Here is a 20339-nt window from a genome sequence, read left to right as displayed (position 1 = left end):
TCAACGTGGCAGTCAAAAAGGAACTGGAACACCTGCGCATGCCCACTGGTGCCGAGCGCGAAAAATCCCAGGCTTTTTAGGTACCGATTCGGAGGATCGGCGCAGGCGCTATATCCCATGAGTGTGAAGCACAGAGACCACTAAGAAGATCCCTGTCATTACTTCTCAGAACTCCTACAAATTACTTCTACTGAAAATTAGTTTTTAGAGACTTTTCAGTATCTATAACGAAAAGCACAAAGCAAGAAACAAAATGCTTTTGATAGTCACTGTTGTTATACCTAACCTACACACATTAAGAGCCCTGTGGCTCAGAGTGGTAAGCTGCAGTATTGAAGCCCAAGCTCTGCTCATGACCTAAGTTTGATCCCGGTGGAAGCTGGGTTCAGGTAGCCAGCTCAAGGTTGACTCAGCCTTCCATCCTTCCGAGGTTGGTAAAAGTTTGCTGGGGGTAAAGTGTAGATGACTTGGGAAAGCAAGGGCAAACCACCACGTAAAAAGTCTGCCAAGAAAATGTTGGGATGTGACATCACCCCATGGGTCTGTAATGACTCAGTGATTGCTTTTTTTTTTTACCTCAATGTCAAAGGGAACTGAGAAGTCAAAGGGTTTTTTTTTTTAACTTCACCATATTAATGGCCACAGAAGGACATTCAGTGATATGCATACAGCTTTCCCCCATTCCACAATTTTGTGATTTTGGCCTTTGCAAGAATGTGTAGCCCCACCTTGGAGGGTCAGGAAAGATCTCTGCCACACTGTTCCCCAGGGGTTTTACAGAAAAAGAGGTGCCAGAGTTCATTAGCACAACTTATTTGCACATGCCACATCCCCTTCCCCTGACATCATCGGAAGAATGCTAAGAACACATGTGAAATTGCTAAACTTTGTGCATTAAATCTCAAGCTATGGGAACTGCTTGAGATTTAAAAGTTCTTAAAACTGAATTATTACCAATGTATTACTATTGTATTTTACGCTTGATTGAACTGTCGGCTGGTCTAAAGACTGTAAAAAACAAAAACAACATAATCACTGGAAGTGAGTCAGAAGACAATGCCCACCACTCAGGCTCCACCTCAAAAATTTCAGACCTCTCTCTACGTGATCAGCTATTCTACAGGCTCTGCTGCGCTACCAGGTTTCAACTAGGCGGCATAGCAGAGCTGGCAAATCAAGTGGTCCTGTGGGGAGATCTCTCCCCGCAGGATCGGCTGTTCTACAGGTTCTGCTGTACTGCCAATTGAAACTGGGCAGCCCAGCAGACCCCAAGCTGTGCTGGTGGGGAGAGATCTTGTGAGCAAGAGACCCCTAATTTCAGTTATATACAGACATTGTAATCACCCGTTTGGTTGCCAGGGTGCCTGGAGATTCAACTCGCACACATTGCTGTGAGACGTGGGTTTTATCTACCATTTTATAAGAGACTTATGTGAATACTAACAGCCTCAGAGTTACAACAGCACTCTATATCTCTGGAAGAGTGCTAGCCAGAAGTACAGATGGGTTTCCAGCCACTCCGTGCATGCACCATCTCGGCCGTTGAAGTGGAAGAAGTCGCGTCGCCAGGAACTGTCCGGGCAAGCGGTTTCCAGCCTTGACCAGGAAGCCATGTTGGTAGGCTAACATCATCAGCGACCATCTTCCTGCAGTGCCAGACTCCATGACAGAGAAGCGAGAGGCTCACGTACTCAACAGCTGTTACATCTACATAAGGCAATCAAGCTTAGGTTAGGCATGGATCCTGCCAGACCGCCCAAGTCTTTGTCAAACGGAACTTCAGACAAAGGACTGTGCTAGCCAGAAGAGAAAGAGGAAGACCAGTCTCCCCCAGAGCCAGAAGTTCTTTGTATAGATCAGGTATCACTTTAGGTACCAATTTGGCCATCTATTGTCACCTTTAGATAAGTTTGGATAGCTTGTTTAATCCCCTCCACCCATGCTTCCACCCATGCCTTGCCCAAACTGCCACTTTGGAGCCTCCCCCTGGCCCATTGTTACCTGGAGATCCATTCAGGTGACCAGAGTTGGTCTGCTCATTGGCTGGAAGTGGGCATCCAATCAGGTACCCAGAATAGACTAGATACTGCCCACCAACAAGCCAGCCCATTTTTGGGAGGACCTTTTCCTTTCCATAAATAATATAACCAGAGAGAAAGCCATGCTTACTCTCTCTCTGCCTGGGCAATATGTAACCAGATTGTTCCTCCCTCCCTACTCTAAGTAAGGAGCATCATTCATGGCACATCGCAGTGCATGTCTATATCTTCTAGTGGTGACTGGACCCTAAGCCACCAGGATCAGGTCGTATACCCTGTTTGTTTTTACCCTTGTGCTACCCCTCTATCAATTTCATATCTGTTTTCTTAGGCCTGTATGTATGTTGTATGATTTTATACCCTTGTATGTTTGCCTTTATTTTATAATAAAACCCCTATTATTATTAGACCAAATCTCCTTGTTATTGGGTGATTTCCAAAGCAGACGCCTTCTGTATATATAGGTTCTCAAGATCTCGCTAAAAGGCTGATTGCCCACTATGCTAAATTCCCTACAACCCTATTTTTAGGGCAATTTGCCTAACAAACTCTCCATTCTATCCTATGGGCCCATAGAATTGAATGGAGACATTGGGCAGTGGCTGTGTCATGACCCCAGAGAAGGGGTTTAAACTTTAAACCCCTTCAGTAGTGTCGTGCCACAGTGGTGGCTTGATCTCTTCATTATATCCTATGGATCCACAGGATGGAGTGGAGAGATTGGGCTGGCTCTCTGACACCTGTTTTAGACCTTCTGGAGCGCTGCTCCAAGGAGCTCTGCCTCCAGCTGAGGCTTGCTGTTCCCATTTTTGATAATTCCTTTAGCATAACCTAGAGGAATTACTTAACGATCCTTGGCTTTCTCAAAAGGGTTAGAAAGGGTATCACTAAGGAATTCTTGCCAGACAGTCTACCATGCAAATTAAATTGTTTTTTCTAAACTCACTGAGCATGAGCCCCCTTTCCCAGAAGAACAATTGGAAGCATTTATATACTCCATGTTTCAAACACCTAACACCCTTTCCAAGGCCTGTAGCCACAGGGGCTCCCTGGGTGGCAACTCCCCCTCTTGAATTTGCCCTGTCTGATAGGTGCTCTGCCATGCAGGAAACTTGATAAGTTTATAGTTTAGTTGGGGAAGGCAGAGGTATCCTTCAGAGGTATCCTCCATCTTCAAGTACTTGGAGGCTGTCATATAGAGGATGGTGTGGAATTGTTTTCTGTGGCCCCAGAAGGTAGGACCAGAACCAGTGGGCTGAAATTAAATCAAAAGGGTTTCAATGGGTTGAAATTAAATCCAAAAATTAAAAAAAATCAACAGCACACTGGAACTCAACATTAGGAAGAACTTCCTGACCGTTAGTGCGGTTCCTCAGTGGAACAGGAGGTGGTGGGCTCTCCTTCCTTAGAGGTTTCTAAACAGAGGCTAGATGGCCATCTGACAGCAATGGAGATCCTGTGAATTTAGGGGGAGTTTCCTGCATTGTGCAGGGGGTTGGCCGAGATTAGCCTGGAGGTCCCTTCCAACTCTATGATTTTATGACATCCCTCAAGACATTAGCATTTTTGTAAATGTTTGAAGAAATTTGGATCACTCAACCAATAATGCATAATATCAAAACTGTCACAACACTTTTTAAAAGAAGATTTTAGTGGAATGAGGCAATATTTAGAAAATTGTCCAGACTAGTGAGATGCAGTCACATTTTGGGAGAGTGAGTGCAGCAGCTGTCACAAACTCTAGGTTTGTCTTGCACTGACTCAGCCCCTTTCAATCCAGATTGAAAGCTAGGTTCAAGTCTAGTAGGACCTTAGAGACCAATAAGATTTTCACAATATAAGTTTTCAAGAGTCAAACTTTCCTTCATTAGATATGAGTCAGGATGGAGATCTCTGAGTCCTTATATCCTAGTCAGAAGGGGCATTTCTTCTCTGGTCTAATCTAGTTGATTACAATGTACATTGTGCCTTTGCATCCTGCGTTCCTTCTTCGTAACACCACTCCCACCTTCTGACAAGGACATAAGGACTCTTGTTGGTCTCTAAGGTTTACTGGATGCAAATCTAGCTGGTCTAATGTTCCCAAAGAATCAATCATCAAAGCAGGGCCCAAGTAGACATACCTCACCTTGGTTATGAATGGGACATGTACATTTAAATTGCTAGTTTTAGAAGCCCCAGTACAATGCCAGTTGTATTTGTACTTATTTTGACAAGGAACAGTATAACGTGAACACACAATACTGCTCCTTCTTGTGGAATTGATATAGCAAGCTTATTTACTCCAGTATCAGTACTCACATTCTAAGCATCAATTGAAAATTAGGTTTCATTAAGGGTTTTAAGATAAACTCAGCACCTTGAACTGTCCCAAGAAAACTGTAGGAGCCAGTGAATATGAATTTAAACTCATATGAAGTACCCTGTTCGGAAGCAGGCCATCATATTTTGTGCTCCTCTGTGCATATATGCAGACTAGACTTTTGAGGACTATCTGATCCTGCATTCTCTCAGTGTCTGTGGTATGGATAAAGCCTTCCTGAAAACTTCCAACTCTGCACATCCCATCCAACAAACCTAACCAAAATGCCATAGAGGACATAACTTCCTGGAAGAAACACATCAGAATTCCCTGCAATGGTGGTTTCCCTGAGTCCTGTATGCCAAGATAATATAGTCGCTGGGCCAGTTTGGAAGATGCAGGTCTGGGCTGTATTCAGACAATAAATATCCACCCGTGTCCTTCTGGCATGCTTGTAGCAACCTTAGACATTTCTTGTTTCTCCCAGTTCCTCATTTTCCCCTTCCTGCTAGCTCATGAGTGGCCAAACTTGCTTAACATAAGAGTCACATAGAATAAACCTCAGATGGGAGGGAGGGAGGGAGGGAGGGAGGGGAGGAAGGAAGGAAGGAAGGAAGGAAGGAAGGAAGGAAGGAAGGAAGGAAGGAAGGAAGGAAGGAAGGAAGGAAGGAAGGAAGGAAGGAAGGAAGGAAGGAAGGAAGGAAGGAAGGAAGGAAGGAAGGAAAGCAAATAGATTGGGGGAAGGAGAGGTGAAAAGAAAGCAACTTCAACTTTAAATGCATTCTCCAAACTGGCCAATGGGGCACTGGGGGCTTTGAAAGCCACATAATATGTGTGAAAGAGCCACATGTGGCTTCTGGGCCATAGTTCAGCCACCCCTGCACTAGCCAATGGCTTTGATGCACTGCTTCCTATTGACCCAAACTGCCAGGGATCACACATTGTGTTTCTGAAATTTTTATGTCTTTACAACTGACTGTAAATGATTAATAACAGAACAGCTGTGAACATCTAAATGTCCTTTCTGGGGAAAGTGGGCATTTTGTTTCTAACATGGTGAGACCCAGGTTCTTTGACAGAAATGATGGTTGAGATGCAAACTATGAAAAGTTGAGAACCACTGCCCTAAGACATTGATTTAAAGGGATGCCCCATCAGAGCTTTCAGTATCAAAACCGTCCATCTGGGCAGGCAGCCTCAGCCAAGCGGACACATTTTAAAGGAACCTACTGGTCCCAGGGTGTGATGAGATAGACCCTTCATCTCAATATATTCAATGCTGCTCTTGTGCTGGACCCAAGCCCCATTTGCAACCATTCCTGTAACATGTTTAGGATCCCTTAACTATCCTTACTCTACATGCTCATATCTTTGATCTGATTCCAAGTCTAGACTATTTGTCTGCACCTAATGATGGAGCCTCTGTTCACTAAACCACATGTGCATCAAACATCTGCTACCTTACTAAATTTTCAGACAGTATTCTTCAAATGAGTATTGCCTTTGTTTAGAAATTCATCAAGATGCAACATCATATTCTGTATCTTGGAAAGCATTTGACTACCAGACTGAATGTGAGACAGATTTCTGGAAACCATATATGGAATAAGTTTCTTATTACAAACTAACCTGAGAGGGATTTTTTTTTTTTGGAGGGGAAGTTTAAAGAAAACCTTAGGGTTGAATCCAGACTAAATTTCCAACAGCACACTGGAACTTTTCCGGCTTCCACTTCAGTCCACTGATCTTCATGAAATGCTACTCCTGACTGATAGGGAACTCTGAGGAGAAACATGAGTGGAGTCTGCAGTGAGAAGCAGGAATAACTGGAAACTGCCAGTTTAGTCTGTATTCAACCCTTAGTCTACAAACAAACAGATAATGTAGATCAGGCGGACATTAGACTAAAATTAACTTTAAAAGGTAGAGCCTAATCCAAAATAATTAAAATGAACAAAGCTAACTGGACATCGTAACATGCTCCACAAACATTCATTCGTTGAAAATAATTATCAAAATCACTTGATTCCTAAGAAATCTCTATAAATGTTACTGCTCTCTGATTTAGTGCTCAACGGCTCATTTACATTGAGACTGCCATGCATAATCACACAACCTGAATACATAAGCTAAATCAACTTTCTGAAATGTGAATCATTGACAGCTTGACGTACCAAATACCAATATTTCAAGAAGAATGAATGACTTTCATATTCATGAAATTTTAAGTACCATATCCATGTTCACCTTTCCTTAGGTAGATTACTCCAAGAAAAGCCTTCTACCTTACAACCAGAAATATCTTTAAAATATTTGGAGATTTTAATATAGCCTTATGAGAGATCAAATAACTATTTTGTAACAGGTTTTTTTATATTATTATTACACATATTTGCTCTTCATCCCCTGCCCAGAGGGAAAAACTATAAATCTTTTCTCAACTGAATGAACACCATTTATCATATTCATTTTCTTGTCAATACAATTATGAAAAGCCTTTGGCCTTTTTCCAAGGAGTCTGATTTGTTACAGAAACCCAATTAGTATAAGCAAGCCTGCTACAAACAATCCTGTTTTGCAGGATAACATTACCATTCTGCCTGCTTGGCTATTCGCAACCCCAAACATTACTGTTAGAATATATAAAATATAAGGATTCCCAGGCCAAAGACCAAATCAAAGGTATTATGAATTCTGCTCATCTTTGCCATCTAGTGGACAGAAATGACATTCAGACTGTTTCTTCAAATAAAAAAAGACAGCCTGCAAGTGTTATCCCAGGGGATCCTAAGAAAATGTTTTGTCTGGCATCATTTGTCATCTAAAGTTTAAGAAAGGAAGTGGAGAATTTTAAAAGCTGCGTATAATTCTTGGAGCATCTGATAACCACGGCTTGATCTTTAGATTCCTCCCCCCCTTTATTCTGTTTGTTGTTAAATTATTTGCACATTTTAATCTGTCTTGGTTTACATTTGTATACTGCTTTGGGTACTATTTTTAAAGTAAAAAAGGCTGTGTATACAATGTATTAATGCATTTTAGTCAAGGTACAATTTTTAAAAATTCAATCCACAATATAAGGTAAAAGCCAAAAACAAAACAAAAAAAATCCAAGAGTCTCTAAGAAACTACTTAATGTTTGCAACTGAAATGCCTTCAAAATGTTTAAAGCCTGAAGTGTCTAAGAGGATTTCAAGTAAGTCTAAATCCTCTCTGGGCAGAACAGTTCACAGCATCAGGCATTAATTCTATTCCTTGAAATGGTAAACTTTAGATAATACCAATTTACATCTCAGGTGTTCCCTAATACAAACTCTGTTGATTTCAGTAAGGTAGAATCTTTACTGTTTCAATAAGGTAGAATCCAGGTAGAATCTTTACTCTTGAGAACAATCCATTAAACTAAAAATTTTGGCACCAAATCTCAAGTGATTCTGTAACATCTGAATAGAAAGTTAGCTTTCTTTCCAGTAAAAGTATAACAGAGAATTCCTGTACTGGAGATTTTGCAAGCCTAAAGTGATGAGAGATCTCGCAGCACAAAACAGCTCTGAGATATCCTTAAGATACAAAGATAATTTTACAATTAAGGGCTAAGTGCGGAGAGAGAACTAAAAGCTCTAATATATATTTTAACCAAGAGAGATAAATCATGTTCTAAACTGGAGGGCTGTAGATTCATTTTTCAGAGACTTTGCAGGTATACAGTACAACAGAAGAATATTTAGGGAATGGTACCAAAACCAAACATGACCTCTTTGTAGTCTTTCACCAAATGTTGCCCTCCCAGTTCATGGCACGACTGCAACTGTACTGTAATTTTAGCTGATTACACGTTAGTTCATTTAGCTTTGTTTCCTCTTCCCTACTGTGCCACACTATTAAACTAATGCAAGGGACCTGGTATCCCTCTGTGCACAGAGCTAGTATTGTCATCATGTAATAAGGATACATCCAGTCAAACAGCATGATGTAGCTGGTCTTTGTGTTCAGTGCAAAGGCAATCCCTCTAAGATCTCGTGCCAGTCCGATCAACATACGCTGTCAGTGGGAAAGAGACATAGTAATTGATTTTCACGTTAGCACATAGCAGATGGAGTAATGACCAGCCAATAATGAGCACAATATCTGATTTTAATTCATTAGTGTGCCTTTTTTTTCTTAAAGACCACTCGAGTTGTTTTTTAAGTCTCCAACTTAAATGCTAATAATATTAACAAAATATTTAGTAATACATGGCAAGACTATCAATAACAGCAGCATTAATTTTGCTTTAAATGGGAGATAGGGGATCATGTAATAAATAAAAGGTCTGTATTCATCAGAAGGATAATTTAATAGCAAGCCATTTTTATTATATCTTTTTCCTTTATTTTTTGAAAAGGGAGGCGGTGGTAAGGATTTTCATGGATGTCGCTTTTACAACTTGATCACTGATCACAAATATTCTGAACAAGTTCTACTGAAACAGTTCAGTTTAACATCTGCAATATAAATACCTTTGGAGAGTGAAACATGAACATATTTTCATAAACTTATTGAGCACACTAATATCAATCACAATCATCACTCACAGGAAGCCAGTCCCATTCAGACACACTTGTTATTTTTATAATCTGAAATTATATATGTAATATTCGTAGAATGTAGTGTTAATGTTAAGGACACCTAAACATCCTTGTGGAGTGCAACTGCCAACAGTACTTATAAATTAAGCTACCAGAACATTTGCCATCACTTTCTATATAAGGTCAGCCTTAATATCAGAATGGCAACTAGACTGACTTCAACAGAAATAGTTTTGTCTAAAGGTGAAATCAGACTGAGTAACCACATGAAACGTCCACCACAAATCAGTGCTAATCTGAGACATCAATTACACATAACTACCCAACTCGATTTCCAACAGTGTACCCAGCATGCATCACACTGCACCATCCATACACAACTGCCACACAGGAACCCGTGAAGGTCTGAACATACATGGCACTCTTTTAAGCTTGAACATTTAAAAAACAAACAGCCCCAAAGAGCTATAAGAGTACAGATTCAGCTCCAACCATTGTTCTTATGAGATTTCAAAAATGCTAAAGGAAGTGCAAATTATAAGACTTGTTTTCATTTTTCTCATTCCTTGGTTTGCACAAGTTCACTGCTTGATAGTACCCATGATGTCCACAACAACAATTTAAAAAGCAGGACAGAAATACAACTGCAGCTGTGTGAGTGCAAAGTGTGAGATTCCAACCATGGGAGAGATCAAGATTCCACTTTAGTATCAAACCAATGTAGTGGATTTGTACATTACCAAAGAGATATGAGCTCAAATGGAACCTGATGGGATATACATCTAATTAAGTGAAAACTAAATCATACATATTACTGCCATACCTAGTGCCGTATCAAGCTCTATGACTGCATGAAAACAAAGAGGGTACAGAATTTGATGCGGGGAATAGTCCAGCAAACCCAGAACCCCAGTTTTCCTTCCCTATCCCCTAACATAAGGTTGGATCCAGCCCACTTTCCCATTCTATCAAACTCCATCCTTACGACAGCTCGTCCTACATGATTTTTGTCCAAGCAGTTCCCATGATTCCCAGCACAGGCTTTTCAGTGGTCCAAGGAGATCTTCTCCTTTCCTTTTACATTAGTGGAAAAGCTGGATGGATATAACCCATAAGTTTAACCCTCAGCTTCAATGGTAGGCCTCAAAGTGTATGGCCTTAACAAAACATCCTGACTGAAGCACGGTGAGCAATGGTGTGGATGAGGGGCAGGTCTTCAGTGCTTTACACAGATTGCTGCCTTGCACCATGATTGAAATAAGAGATAAGAAGTATGTAAATATAATAACTTTACATAATCTATAAAATTCATGGAAAATCCAGCCTCTCTGGATAAAGAGTTGTCATATTTATTTTTAGCCTAGATCAGACATAGTCTTGAGTCAACTACTAATTATTATTCTTGTTTCTAGGCTGATGGCTATAAGGTACCACAGGTAGATGACCTGATAGTTTCTGTCACTTATTTGGCAGAATGGATTGTGCTACTGAATCCCCCCATCCACCCCCTACAATAAAGCAACAGTAACTTTCAGTCTTACATCCTCAAGTGGAAACTGAAAATGTCTTCCACCTTGCCTGAGGAACATAAGCATAATCACTTCACCTGAGCCACAGAAATACTGTACTTCCATTTCTGGGATGCATAACAACCACTGTAAACACTATGCATCACAAGATGGTGACTTTAAGAAGACCAGATGTGAAAAATACACAGGGGGAAGTTTGGTAGCTAGAACTGAGACTTATAAGCACATTTTCATTCTGAAACGACTGCTGTATATCTCATAACTACAAATAAAAGGACAACAGGCTGCTTTAAAATTCACTTTGTCAGGTTTTTTCTTCCTGCCGCTGACCGCTGCCTAAATTCCCAAAATGAATGCCTCACAGCTTTCTCAAAAGTAACTAAATGGGGCAAAATCTAAACGGAAATCGTACTCTGACGGTATGGTGGGGGGGGAGGGAACATTTCCCAACATGTTTCCACTGGAACCAGACAAGATACCATTCAAACACCCCAAAACAGAATTTTATAGTGGGAAGTCTGACAGACCTTTAACTATAGTTGCACTTCTGGGTGCAGCTATAATATTACCCTCATAATTCTACGATATAATAACAGCCAAGAAAAAGGTGAGGGGTCATAGTGCTTTGTCTTTAGAATTAAGATGGCTGTCTTCATTCTTACAGCATACTCTTAATTCTACAGACACGTCTTAATAACCTCTAAATAGTTCCAACAAAAGAGCCATGTCAGAGGAATGAGCAGGCCCCAAGGTGTTTCAACTGGAGTGTTTTCATCTGCCTTTATTGCACTATCCCTCTCCAGAATTAAGGCAATAACCTGTGATAAATTATTCAGGAACTGCTACAGGGATCAAAGCAAAATCATTCTGTTAAAGTGCTGTTTGCAACATTTGGCACTTAGTGTGAAAACTTTTAATGTGTGCAAGCTGAAAATCAAGGATTTTAAATAATTCACGAGCTCTGAGTTTCTGTGAACCAGCTATAGATAGCACGATGCTACTTAACGGCTCTCTTCTTCCTCAGATGCACTGTTTCATTTGTTCCTATCAAACTAATCATGTCATAAATACTTTCAAAGTACCACTGAGGTTAAGTATAGAAAGTCAATATCTTATTGAGCACAAATTTCCAGGGCCAGTCCAAGAGTTTCTTTTAGAGACAGGTAGTGAGAAAATTGGCAGTTGCCTTACATACGAATTTCCCCCCTCCATAGTTAATGGCATGCATGAAAACATCCTCATGTTTTTGGTTAGCATTTCCTGGAAAATAAACCTGAGCATATGCTTGATGCATAGGATTTGTCAACCAAAGATGTATTTCAACAAGGGGAAGCTGCCCCACTGCAATTATCAACTAGGTATTTCAGACATATACAAAGCCAATTAGAAAATTCCTCGTCAAAGTCACAAATGAAATGAATTTGGCAGTCATCAGCCATTTTCTAAGAGATATTTAACAGTGTCACCTCCCCACAGACAGAAATGCTAAGCATTGTTATTGAAGAAGAACAGGACAGATTATTTTTTATTTTCCGTACTTGCAAAATGGAGTACCTGAAAGCACTTTTCTGTGTATTATTTATTCATCACAATAAAAAAAGCCTTTAACCTAATAAATTACATTTAAAAGATTTTAGTAGAAAAGTTTACTTTATGATAAAGCAACAAATTTAGTCCTTTAACAGTGGCTTAGAGCATGAAGTTTCCTTTATACAAATTAGACAGATGGTGCTTACAGTAGAATTTACTAAAGGTCTGTCACAACAAATGCAGCCAAGCTGCATATTTAATCACTGCAGAACCTTGTCTACCTGCAGCTGCCAACTGCTAATCCAATTTCCCTGATAAATGTGGCAAGAGACACGATCAGCAATAAAGAGCATCTAACTCCATTTTCCTGCAGGGCGTCTTTTGATGAACATTTAGGACGGAAGCAAGGAGAGCACTGTGTGGCCCGGGCTTGTGGCAGCTGCATGCATTCTGAAGGCACAGTTCTCAGGTTACTCACTTAATTCTGCCACTATCATTATGTTGCTATTGATCTCAGCAGCTCTTGTCTACACAGCATTACTCTAGATGGAGCTGAATCAGGCAGTTATCATGCATCAAAGTTGCTCAAAAGCCTGGAGATTTCCCCTTAATTACTTGTGATTTTATTTGCAAATACAGTTAAAATGTAATCAAAGCAATCACTTTCCAGGGTCATTAAGAACTTGCTAGTTTAGGGATATATCACTGGAACTCCATTAAAATTTCCCCAGTAAGAAGGTGGCTAGCAAATGAGACAGTGTGATGGGCAAAGTACTTTCAGTACTGATAAAATCCTCAAATGACAGAAAGCCTTCTGTCAAGGCTGTTTTAAACCAACCTTGGGTCTTGTTTTTGTCTTCAGACTGCAGCCTGGAACAATGGTCTGTACTTACAAAACAACAGTACTCATCTTTCTAAATTAACTACCCACTTAAACACATAATTAAACAACTTTGTTTCCTAAGCAAAACTGGGTATTAATAGCTTAAGCATCTAAAACCTACTAGATATTGATATACCAAAATATAAAAACAGGTTTCCTACCTGTAACTGATGATCTTCGAGTGGTCATCTGTGCAGTCACACTGATGGGAGTAGGCGCCAGCGCCGATCTCGATCGGTAAACTTCAAAAGCTGCGGATTTCCGCGCCGACGTCCCAGTGCGCATGCCCGGGCCCCCCCCCCGCGCATGCTCACTGGGACAGGAGCGGACATCCCGCCAGTTCCTTCTGACCGCCACGTTAGCCCCTCAGGAGGGACCGTCAGCAGCGGGGAAGGTCGGGCGGGTAGTGTGACTGCACAGATGACCACTCGAAGATCATCAGTTACAGGTAGGAAACCTGTTTATCTTCTTCGTGGTCTCTGTGCATCACACTGATGGGAGACTAGCAAGCTCAAGCCTACCTGGAGGCGGGTGCGACGGTCCATCACGAGGAGACGGACTGCAACACAGCGTGGCCCACAGCGGAAGCTCGTCTCTGCCCCAGGTCCAGCGCGTAGTGTGTCACGAAGGTGTGAGCTGATGCCCATGTGGCAGCTTTACAGATGTCCTGCAGGGCCACTCCCTTCATGAACGCAGCCGACGCTGCCATAGCTCGCGTGGAATGAGCCCGTAGAGGGCCGGGCAGCGGCCTCTTGTGGAGCATGTAGCACAGGCGGATCGCCCCCGTAATCCATTTGGACAAGCGCTGCGAGGAGATCCGCAGGCCCGTGGAGGGTCCAGCGTACGATACGAACAGTCTGGGGTCTCTCCGCGACTGACTTGTGCGGTGAAGATAGAAAGATAGCGCCCGTTTTACATCCAGGGCGTGAAGGCGCCGTTCTGAGTCATTAGCCGGCAACGGGAAATAAACCGGCAGAAATATTTCCGAATTCAGGTGAAACGGGGATACCACCTTCGGTAGGAACTTAACGTCAGGGCGGAGCATCACCCCATCCGCTGAGAAATTAAGGTAGGGGGCATCGCAGCGCAGCGCCGCCAGCTCCCCCACCCTCCTCGCCGAGGTGATGGCCACCAAAAAGGCTGTTTTCCAGGCCAATAGGTGAGGAGAGCAGGAGGCCATAGGCTCAAAAGGTCTTCCCGTTAGTGCCCTCAGGACCAGGGGCAAGTCCCAGGCTGGGGCAGGGCTCCGAACTGCCGGGTACAGTCTCGTCATGCCCTTGAGGAACCGCTTTGTGTCCGGGTGCGTGAAAACCGACCGGCCCTCTATATTCTGATGTTGTGCCGAAATGGCCGCCAGGTAAACCCGCACGGACGATTGGGCGAGGCCCTTGTCCAGCAGCACAATCAGGAAGTCAAAAATCACGGACAGTCCCGCTCTACTGGGAGGTACGGAGCGACTGGCCGCGAACTCCGCAAACTTCGCCCACTTAGCTGCGTATGACTTCCTCGTAGATGCCTTCCGCGCATTCATTATGACAAACTGCGCCCTGTCCGAAATCACAGGCGCCATGCCGTCAGCCTGAGGTGCGGCACATCGTGATGGAGGATCCTGCCCTGGTAGGAGAGGAGAAGGTCCGGGGCCTGTGGGAATCGGTAATACCTCCCCTTGGCCAGTCGTAGGACCAAGGGGAACCAGTGTTGTCTCGGCCACCATGGCGTCACCAAGATCCCCTGTGGGCGCTCCCGGAGAAGTTTCTGCACGACCTTGGTTAGCAATGGGATGGGCGGAAACAGATACACTGTATGGTGGGTCCAGGGGATTAGGAGACCGTCCCCGAGGGCCAAGGGGTCCGCTCCCCCTCTGCAGCAAAACAGGTCGCACTTCGCATTGTGCCTCGTAGCAAACACGTCCAGCCCCGGTGTCCCCCAGCTGCGGAAGACCGGATCCAGGAACTCTGAGTTCAGTTCCCACTCGTGAGACAGGGCTCCTCCGCGACTGAGGAAATCTGCCTGCACATTGTTCACTCCCGGCAGGTGGGCTGCTTGTAGGGAGACCCCCAGCGATCTGCACAGCTCCCACAGCGAGATGGCCAATTTGCAGAGGTTGCGGGACACCGTCCCCCCTTGCCTGTTGACGTACGCCACCGCTGTGGTGTTGTCGGTCAACACCGCTACTGCTTTTCCCTTCAGAAGAGTCTGGAAGGAGAAGATGGCGTGGAAGATGGCCAGGAGCTCCAGCAGGTTGATGTGCTGTTGACTGTAGCGACTCGGCCACCTGTCCCCCACATATATTCCTCCCATGTGGGCACCCCAGCCCCATAGGGATGCGTCCGTTGTGATCGTTAGCACTGGTACTGGTTTGTGGAAGGGGGCTCCCTCCACTAGGTACTGTTTCTGACCCCACCAGCTTAGGGACTCCAGCACCTCCGGCGGTACCGTTAGGAGTCTGGAGTACGGCTCCAGGTTGCATTTGAAGCTCCTCAAGAACCAAAGCTGTAGAGTCCGCATTCTCAGCCTTGCGAAGGGGAGCACCGCCGTGGTGGCTGCCATAAGTCCTAACAGTCTCTGGACCTTCCGTGCTGAGACCACGGGATTCTGCCGGAAAGCCGCTACTGTTCGCACGATGGCATTCGCGCGGTCTGGAGGGAGGAATGCCTTGCACTCCCTTGAATCCAGTATCGCCCCAATGAATTGCACGCGTTGCGCGGGTTGGAGATGGGACTTCTTCTGGTTTATTTGGAGTCCCAGTTCTTCCACCAGGGCAAGGGTGATTTCTATGTGCCGCAGCAAGGACTCCCTGGACTCCGCCACCAGGAGCCAATCGTCGATGTACGGGAAGAGTGTTACCCCTTGCTGTCTCAAGTGAGCGGCAATCACCACCATCGCCTTGGTGAACACCCGAGGGGCCGTGCATAGCCCAAAGGGAAGAGCCCTGTATTGGAAGTGCTCCTCTCCAATTGTGAAGCGGAGGAACTGTCTGTGGAAGGGATGAATCGATATATGAAAATATGCGTCCTTTAGATCGAGCGTGGCCATCCAGTCCCCTTGTCCCAGCAGCGGGAGGATATACTGCAGGGTTGTCATCCTGAACTTGTCGCATCTTACGAATCGGTTCAAGGCCCGTAGGTCCATAATTGGCCGAAGGCCCCCGTCCCGTTTCGGGACTGCAAAATATCGGGAGTAGAAGCCACGCCGGAGCTGGTGCGTAGGGACCCTCTCGATCGCGGCCTTGTCGAGGAGGGAGCATACTTCTTCCTGGAGGGTTTGCGAAGGAGGGGTGTAAACGAAAGTCGGGGTGGGTGGGGGGTTGGTAAACTCTATCCCATAGCCCTGTTGAATAATTGACAGCACCCAGCGGTCCGACGTGATGCGGGCCCAGGCAGGGAGGAAACGTGCCAACCGGATACTGTGCAAGTCCACAGGGCCATACAGGGGCGGGAGGCAGTCAAAGTCCCTGCTTTTGTTTGGAACCCTTCTGCCTGGGTACCTGGGTAGAGGGTGGCGAGTACTTAGGTTTCTGCTGGTACTGGGGCCGCGGAAAAGCTGGCTGCTTGGAGCGCCATTGCCGCTCTGGCGACTTTGAGTAGGGCTTCTTGTGCCACGTCTTTGGCCACTGTCTCTTGGCTGGAGTGCGGGGGCTTGTTACTCCCAGGTTCCGAGATGTCTTTATACTTTTGTCTAACTCTTGCAAGACCGAGTCCGTGTTTGAGCTAAACAATCCCGAGCCATCGAACGGTAGATCCTCCACATAGGCCTGCGTGTCGTGTTGCAGTGCCGTGGAACGGAGCCACGAATGTCTGCGGAGGGCGATAGCAGTGGTCAATGTTTTGGCGCACGTGTCCCCCGAGTGTTTTGCTGAGTTCAGCTGTTGTTTTGCGAGGGCCATGCCCTCCTTTTGCAGCTTTCTCAGTGAGGTCTTCGCCTGCTCCGGGATGGAACCAAGAATGGTGGAGACCTGGTCCCATAGGGCATATTGATATCTGCCCATACAGGCTGCGTAGTTTGCAACTTTGACTCCCAGTGAGCCTGTGGTGTAAAGCCGTCTTCCTATTGCATCCAGTTTCCTACCCTCCTTATCGGGGGGCGTGGAGTGGGTCTTCTTCGCCTTTGACGAAGAGGACACTACCACTGAGTTCGGTCTCGGGTGCACGTACAGGAACTCTGCTGATGACTCCTGGATCCTGTACATATGGTCCAGCCTGCGAGAGGACACCGGCGTGGACGCCGGCTTGTCCCATGAGGACTTGGCAGTCTGCAACATAACATTGGTCAGAGGCAGTGCCACAGCGGTGGAAGTGTCCTGTTGCACGATGTCGAAAACCGTATCGGTAACGACCGGTTGTGGCTGGACCGTCGGGAGCGAGAGGGTTTGAGCCATCCGCTTTACTAAGTCGCCGTAGGACTTGAGGTCCTCCGATGGCGAGATCGGCTGTTCGTCCGAGGTCTTTCCCAGTGGCGATGGCTCGTCCGGCGACGAAGGTCCTCCGTCAGGAGACGAACCCCCCGGCGACCTGGGAGACTCGTCCGGGGAGTCGGACAAGTCCGATGGCTGTACCGGCTTCAATGGGGATGCTGGTGCTGTCGGGGTCGGCCTCGGCTTTAACGGTGGGGCGAAGTCATGCTCCTTCGTGCGTGGTTCTAGGGGTTTCGACACCGACGCCGACGGGGCCGTCTTCACCGTGCGAAAGGACGTGCGGGACCGGTAAGATGTCTCAGAAGCTTGGTCCCATTCGGGTTGTCGCGGCGGCAGCCATGGGTAATGAGGTTGTACTGGGTAAGCCCCATACAAATACTGCCATTGCCTCTGGTCCCATGGGACGTGGGACGGGGCTCCACGAGGCGATCGGCCTTCGTCCTTGCCGAGAGGAGATCGTGACCTGCTGGCTGAACGGTCTCGGGGCCGATCACTCGGTCTGACCGGTGGGCTTCGCTGTCGAGGGGTGCTTCGGCCGAGAGGGCTGCGGTCGGTACCGACCCTCTGGCCCGATTCTATGTCCGAATCAGAGTCCGAAATGACCAGCTGCGTCGACCTCGAGTCCAAAGGAGTGTCGGAGTGGCGTATCGGGGACGCGAAGAGCTTTAGCGGAGGGACTATCGGAGCCGTAGGGTCCACGGGAGACACCGGCGCGGAGAGCGGCGCCGATTTGTGTCTCTGTTTCTTGTCCTTCTTCCCCTTTACAGCTGATGCCCCTTTCTCCTCCTTGCGCCGTTTAGCTGGCGTCGAGGATCCCGAGGTTACCGCATCGCCCGGCTTTTTCTTAGGGCGGTCGGTGTCGGGAGGGGTCTGGTCGGTGTCGACCGACTTCGGTGCCGACTGGTCGGAATGACCGGAGGGCTGTTCCGCCTGCTCAGCCTGCTGGCGACGAGGGGAAAGAGCCTGCTCCATCAGTGCCGCTGCAAGTCGGGCTGCCCTGTTCTTCCTCGTTTGGCGCGAAAACCTGGCGCAATGAGGACAGGAGTCAGGACGGTGCCTCTCGCCCAGGCACAGCAAACACAGTTCGTGCCCGTCCGGAGGGGCGATTTTACTCCCGCACGAGGAGCAGCGGCGAAAGAACCCCCACCGTCTTTCCATACGAGGGAAGCGAACGGCGGGAAAACGAAAGTAGGGAGAGGGGGCCCCGAAGGGCGGGAAAAACTCCCCCGCTCTCCCGCAACTATTACTAACTATCTAAAACTACACTATAACTACAACTATAACTACAACTATCTAACTAAGAAGAATAGAAGAAAAAATTATTATCCAAGGGTAAGTTCACCGACCGTAGCAGAGAAGATCGACTGATCAGCGCGGCGGTCAGAAGAGAACTGGCGGGATGTCCGCTCCTGTCCCAGTGAGCATGCGCGGGGGGGGGGGGGGGGGCGGGCATGCGCACTGGGACGTCGGCGCGGAAATCCGCAGCTTTTGAAGTTTACCGATCGAGATCGGCGCTGGCGCCTACTCCCATCAGTGTGATGCACAGAGACCACGAAGAAGATCTTTTATTTCTCAGAAAGCAGCAAGCCCATTTTCGCATGGAGTTATGTTAGAAGCAATAATTAGCAAGCGTATCTATCTGTGGTCCAACGTTCATGCAGAGAAGGGCCTATGTCCAACCAAGCCATAGTGCTTTTGGCTCCCCCTCCCTGTCACATCATCTCCCTGAATGGTGTCACAACTCTTGGTCAGGTCATAGCTACAAGAGAGCTCTTACCAGGTAACATCCCCTCCCCAATTTGTCCAGACTGGCCAGAATATTGATTGTGCTGTGTCTGCTCTGGTAGGAGAAACTGGGAAGGGGGGGGGACCCTTCTGTAGGTAAAAGCTAGATCCTGATGGGTAGCCATGCTGGTCTGAAGCAACAGAACAAAGTTAGAGTCCAATGGCACCTTTAAGATATGAGCTTTAAAGTATGAGCTTTCATGTGCACACACCTTTCCTCAGATACAAAATGTGTAATAGAAGTTTGTTGGTCTTAAAGGTGCCACTGGACTCTAACTTTGTTCTGTAGGTAAAAGCTGCTCTCATTTCCCTGCTAGCTGTCAGCTCCTAGCTGGAGCTATGAATTCACCATCATTGTCTGGCCAGGGAGGTCATTAGCATTTCTAAACCTCCAAAGTACTCCACAAGTAAAGTTAATATGAAGTTTCCTATAAATGTTTGTTTGTGAGCCCTGACCTGGAATAAACACGCATTGGCTGCTCAGTCAAAACAAAACAAGAGCAGCTTCTCCATTTCTTTGCACAGCCCAATCCACTTAGGTTTCCTTGGAAGTAAGCTTTACTGTGCTAAACTGCCCCCTGCCAGTCCCCTCAAGGAAAAAAAATGGTGGTTATGGTGCTGCCTTGCATTTTACAAACAGAGGGCTGCTGTTAAGAAAGAAAGCACCAAACGCTCTGTGTACACAGGAAGATAAACACGCATCTATGCATCTCTGGATCACAGCCTGTTCCTTCAGGAAGTGACACCTTGGTGCTGGGGGGGCAGGAGAAGGAGAGAGAGAAATCAACAGTGACATTACTAAGTTTCCCATCACATTTTAGAACATTACAGAAAAAATTGATAGAGCTGCTAGGAATATTACACAGCGTGATCTGAAATAGCCACTCTAGAGTGCACAGTTAACCATTTGCTCATAATCGTAGAAGGCAATCTATTTAATGTAATACTATGCTTAATGTGTTCCATTCCTGATGATGCAGCTTCTACTTAGAAAGGCTTTTCCTTCCTAAAATATACTGTTGTTTTGACACAAACAGCTTGCTACACTTAAGGATTTTACTAATAAAACATAATGCTGTGCAAGATAATATGACTGTTGCCACAGCTGAACTGACTTGTCAAATCAATCCTAATATGGCTCCCACAGGCACATAAAAAGCTTATTTAGCTATCAGTTATCCTAATCACTTTGTTCGGTTTAAGAACGCAATACTTCAAGACCAGTTCCTATTTATACATATATGCCCAGCCATTTAATAAACTCTTGATTTATAAATTAAATTCTTGTT

At 45.6% G+C, this 20339-nt stretch overlaps 1 protein-coding gene across 3 annotated transcripts in view; it reads right to left on the bottom strand.

The window, feature by feature from the left end:
* The window catches only part of RANBP17 (RAN binding protein 17), a 573906-nt gene that overhangs the window by 177977 nt on the left and 375590 nt on the right, over positions 1–20339 (bottom strand). The window contains exon 20 of one of the 3 annotated variants that reach the window (XM_060232795.1): positions 8294–8382. The exons of the other annotated variants lie outside the window; for them this stretch is intronic. Coding sequence (XP_060088778.1) covers positions 8294–8382 — 89 coding nt within the window. The remainder of the gene's footprint in view (positions 1–8293; positions 8383–20339) is intronic. 3 annotated transcript variants of the gene reach the window in all.

This window comes from Heteronotia binoei, chromosome 1, assembly GCF_032191835.1.
Source record: "Heteronotia binoei isolate CCM8104 ecotype False Entrance Well chromosome 1, APGP_CSIRO_Hbin_v1, whole genome shotgun sequence".
Lineage (NCBI taxonomy): Eukaryota > Metazoa > Chordata > Lepidosauria > Squamata > Gekkonidae > Heteronotia > Heteronotia binoei.
Note: the sequence above shows the minus strand (reverse complement) of the source record. Positions and strands in the feature narration are given on the sequence as shown.